The sequence below is a fragment of the Arachis ipaensis genome, chromosome B08 (assembly GCF_000816755.2).
Source record: "Arachis ipaensis cultivar K30076 chromosome B08, Araip1.1, whole genome shotgun sequence".
In the NCBI taxonomy this organism is placed as follows: Eukaryota; Viridiplantae; Streptophyta; class Magnoliopsida; order Fabales; family Fabaceae; genus Arachis; species Arachis ipaensis.
In genome coordinates this window covers 106469503-106474794 of record NC_029792.2, presented here as the reverse complement: position 1 = coordinate 106474794, position 5292 = coordinate 106469503, and the positions used below count along the sequence as shown (strand labels likewise).

The 5292-nt window shown below is 35.6% G+C and overlaps 1 protein-coding gene across 1 annotated transcript; it reads right to left on the bottom strand.

Annotated features, from left to right (window-relative positions):
* Positions 1299–4777, bottom strand: LOC107611361. Its single transcript, XM_021108297.1, has 5 exons — positions 4573–4777; positions 3597–3660; positions 3067–3457; positions 1825–2325; positions 1299–1664 (listed from the first exon to the last, which is right to left on the bottom strand). Exons 1-5 carry the CDS (start codon positions 4775–4777, stop codon positions 1299–1301), a joined length of 1527 nt encoding a protein of 508 aa, XP_020963956.1.

The window sequence follows — 5292 nt, the reverse complement described above, 5'->3', positions numbered from 1 at the left end:
TCTTCCACCCTTGATCTATGGTACCTAACAATGGCTATGATGGTAAATCTACTTTTCCAGAAATTTAAGGGGACGATTTCACTATCTATATATTTCACGAATAGTTAATTTGGCAGTGTATCCAGTCGTTGGGTATGATTAAGGAACAGTCACATATTATTTTAGATTACATTTTGTTTAAATATTGATTTTATAAGTATTCTAATTGCCAAATTCGATTTTCTTTATGTAGTTTTTGAAGAAAAAAATTTTAGCAAAACGGTCCGAGCTTTTTTAAATTTTAGAAATCTTCCTTTCATATTTTAGTAAATCACTAAAGTCATCAATATTTTTGCAATTCACAATCATGCCTTCTATATATAAAAAATTCAGCAGTACATGTGTATATTTAAAAAACATTTTGGCAGGCGTGCAGCTATAATGAAACGCACAAATAATAATAAGAGGACAAAAACGACTCGTTTGATTAGATTTTTGGTTTGCAGGGTAAAAGGTGAGTAAATAAATGTGCCACATGGGTAATCAGCTACTTTCTTGCTTTTGAAAATTTGAAAGCCACAAGATAGCAAATCCAAAGAGTGAGGTTCCTTTAAAGCTTTCAAATCTTTTAAATAATATCCACGTGAATAGCAAGGAGCAAATAGCGAAGGCGCTGTCTTTTTCCTGCAATTAAGATTACGAATTTTCTATCTACTGAGAATTCATCCCAATTCTTATTTATGACCCACCTGTCATAAAAAGTAACTTCACATAAGCTTTTGCGTCATAAACAGTAAATAGGAACTCAAAGCATCTCTATTTTTTTCATTAGGAGGAACTAACTTTAGTCTCTGTTGTGGTCCCACTTAATTAATTTATTAAAATATTTGAAATTAATGTAATTAATTTTTTTAAATAATATAATTTAAAAATTTAAATTTAAAAATAATTCACTATTAAAAGATATTAATATTAAATAAATTTATATATAACAATAATACACAATATATAATTCGAGATTACACTAATTTGTAAACTTACTTAATACAAAGAAAAACATAATTAAACTCTATAGTTGACGACAAGCATTGTGAAATTGCCATATGTGTTCAATCAAGTCCTCTTTCAATTGTCTATACTGTTGCCTATTTCGAAGTTGGGCATTTCTTTGGAGAAATTGATGGTATGGTGCAAAATCTTCTTCTCCCAAGCTGAGGTTGTGATAAGCCATTTTCAACATCATCATACTCTAAGCCTTGAGCAAAATTTCCTGCATAAATGTCTCTTTCATCCTCAACAATAATATTATGCAATATAATTCAAGCTCTCATTATGTTGGCAAGCTTCTTCTTTTTCCAAAAACGAGCTGGACCACGTATAATTGCAAAGCGTGCTTGCAACACTCCGAATACTCGTTCCACATCTTTTCTTTGCCCTTCTTGGTATTGTGCAAATAACTTGCGTTTCTCCCATTGTGGCTTTGAGATTGATTTGACAAATGTGTCACATTCAGGATAAATACCATCTGCTGAATAGTATCCCATTGTATAATTATTATCATTAATAGTATAATTTACCTCCGGAGCACGATCATTTAGAATATCATCAAACACTGGAGAACGATCTAATACGTTGATATCGTTATTTGAACCAGAAACTCCAACATATCCAAAGGTCTGAAGATGCTACAACCTCAAGTACTATGGTTGCAACTCCACGATAACCACTCATGTACATACCTTTCCACGCCTTTGGACAATTTTTTCATTGCCAATGCATGCAGTCAATGCTACCCAACATGCCAGGAAAGCAACGACCCTCCGCCATTTGTAGTAGGCGTTGTACGTCATTTGGATTGGGTTTTCGCAAGTATTCATCCTCGAACACCGAAATGACACCTTCAACAAATTTTTCCAAGCATTCAATTGTAGTGCTCTCGCCTATACGCACATAATCATCAACGGCATCAGCTGCTACGCCATATGCTAACATCCGTATCGCAGCGGTACATTTCTGGAGTGGCGACAAGCCTCTTCTTCCAGTTGCATCAACCTTCTGTTGAAAATACGGATAGACGTTTGAGAGAGCGTCTACTATCCGAAGGAACACATGTCTTCTCATTCGAAATCTTCGTCGAAAAATGTCAGCATTATACACCGGATCATCTGCAAAGTAATCTTGAAAAAGGCGATCATATCCTGCTTCTCGATCTCTGTTGATCCATCTACGAGTAATTGGGATAGAGCTTCTATCGATATCTTCTTCTTCTGAATCTTCGAGTAAATACTCATCGATCCAATTATCTATGAGTGTGTTATCTTGCCGTCTTCTTTTGCCATACAAAGCCTCATTAAACATATCATCAAAATTTCTAGCCATATCTAGAAATGTAATTTTTAGTTCTCTTTCGAGGTGAGAAAGTAGAGTTGAAGTGGAGTTGCGGAGTCATTGATAATTGATATTTATAAGTGTGTCTGCAGTAAGTACCTTAACAGCTAGTTTTGCAACGGCTAGTTTTGCAACGGCTAGTTTTGCAACGGTCACTTTCATGAACAATAACGGCACAATAATATTGACTAATTTAAAAACTTACATCAGAAATAAATAAAACAAACTATATCACATACCAGTAATACGCAATAAAAATAAGAACGTACAACATAACTCTACGAATAAGGAACCATTAAGTAAACCACTTGGCGATTATTTTCTCACATGTAATCTCATGAAGAGCTCGTCGTTTTTCACTCATTGTAGATGTGTCAGCATTAAGTATTTGCATATCCATCTCCCTTTCCCTTTCCTTGGCCATCCTTTCCATTTCCCTTTCTTTTACTTTTATCTCCATTTCTTTAATATATCTCTGAGTTTGTAATTCTTGTTCTTTCATTGTCGCTTGAATTTGTAACTCCTTTTCTTTGATTGCCATCATCTTTGCTCTATGTTCCTTCTCCTCTTCTCTTTCTTTTTCCCTTTCCATTAGTTCCTTTTCTCTAACATTCTTAATATCTTCCATGAGAGATAATTTTTTGATAACCGATGATTTTCTTTCGCTAAAATCTTCAGACATCTGTGCTTTTCCCTTACCTTTTTGCTTGCTCTTCTTTGATCCTTGTGGCGAACGGGAGAGTCCACACCGAGTTCGTCAGCCAATGGTGTTTCTGGGTTTGATGAGGATGAGTATGCTCCAGTTGCACTAACCTTGGTTCTCTTTGAGCCGCCACTCTGTGTAGGTAGTTGGCTTCTCCATTTTTGCTCCAACCGAAGCATGTTCCAATGCCTCTCAAAAGTGAATTTTTGACCATAATATGTGGAATAAAGTTTATAAGCCAACTCCTTTATATCATCAGCGTTTGAACCACTCCTTATGTTTTGACTAGCTTGATCGTAGCAACCAGCAAATTGTGCAACAGCCTTGTTGATCTTATACCATCGTTTCTTACATGCTACTACCCCCTTGTCATGTCGGAGCAAGATTCTACACAGTAGCTATGAATTCGACTCCAAAATATTTTCCCTTTTGATCGGTACCAACTACAGGGTCAGTTGAAACATTTAACCATGCACTGATCAGCATCTCATTCTCTTTCCAATGCTAGTGTTGAATACTATCTTGCCTCCAATCTTCAATATCATCATCATTGAGGTCGATAGCATCTAATCCACGAGGGTTGGCAAAATCTAAATATTTCAAATTTGGACTAGATTGTATAGAAGTCTGAGAGGATAGGTTAGAAGAGCCACTAACACCAGATGAGTTATGTCTTGATGCACTGAATTGAGTTGGAAACGGCAAGAAAGTTGGAGTAACATTTCCGATAGAGGGGTTAAATATGGATGAAAATGGAAAATGGGGTGTTTGTGAATTTTGATTTTGCGGTTCGAATATAGGAAATTGATTATTATAAGGAGCTTGAAAATTGAAATTAGAAAGATTTTGTGGATTTGGATTTTGAAATGTATTTGGTAGTGTGAAGTTTTGATTTTTGATTTGAGAGTTTGAGGTTTGAGATTGTTGGGTATTTGGAATTTGAGGAAAGTTTTGTAAGTAATTGAAGAAAGAGTTGAGTTGGTTTGGATCCATTTTTTCGAACAAAAAATAATTAATATTTTATGTAATTATTTATTTTTTATTTTACTTGCCATTTGGCAATTGTGTATTGGTTAATGGGAGTCCCCATTCAGAGGGACTCCCTCGCTTTGAATTACGTGAAGGAACTCCAATGAGTTCCTCTTCAACGCCTAATCTCTCTTTTCTCTCTGACAGCACAATAGGAGGGCTCCAAATATTTGGCCGTTGGAGATGCTCTTAAAGCTTATAAAGTTTAGATTGATAATAATGTCATTTTTTATTTTATATTATTTTTAAATTATCTTTTATACATTTTTTATCATTTTAAAAAATAAAACAATGAGAATAATAGAAAAATCACACAAATATAATAATATTAAATTTGGAAATAATAATACTTTTTTTTTGAAACAAAGAAAGCTCAACACATTGGAGTGGAGCAGCAAAAAAATAAACAAAATAGAAACAAATAAAACCTAAATGGATAAACCCCGGTCATCTCCGGTAGAGCCTTCAACAACCAAAAAGATCAATATCAGACCACTCTTTGTAGCTCAAAAACGTCCTTTCTTGTATGTCCTCAACACCTGCTTCCCTGTTGTTGAAGATTCTGTCATTTCTCTCCATCCAGATATTCCAGATCACCGCAAAGAAACCAACCAACAACAGCCGCTTCTCCTTCTTTCTAGTATGCATGCCAGTCCAACTCTCAAACAGTCCTTTCATGGTTCCTGGGACCACCCACGGTTTATCTAAACGTCTGAGTTAGGCACACCATACCTGCCACGTAAACTCACATAAAAGAAACAAATGGTGCACATATTCTGTTTCCTTTTTACACAGGGCACAAAAACTGTCATTCTGATGAAGCACGCCTAGTATGCTCAACCTTTCTTTAGTATTTATCCTACCAATCAGAACAAACCAGCCAAAAAGCTCAATTCTCGGAGGTACCAACCCTCCCCAAATTGATCTAGTGAAACTGTAGCTCGTAATCTCTTCCGAGAGAGTCTCTAATTGCAACACCTGCAGAAAAGAGTTAGTAGAAAAAATATCTTTATCATAAAATTTCCACACAATATTATCCTCCCTGCCAGTGGATAGTTTCACTAGCCTTAACCTCTCATGGAGTTGATGAACCAATTCCAACTCCCATTGGAACAACTCTCTCCTCCAATGGAAATTCCAAATCCACTCTATCCCATCTCAGAACCCACAGTACCCTATCACTGATCCTTGTT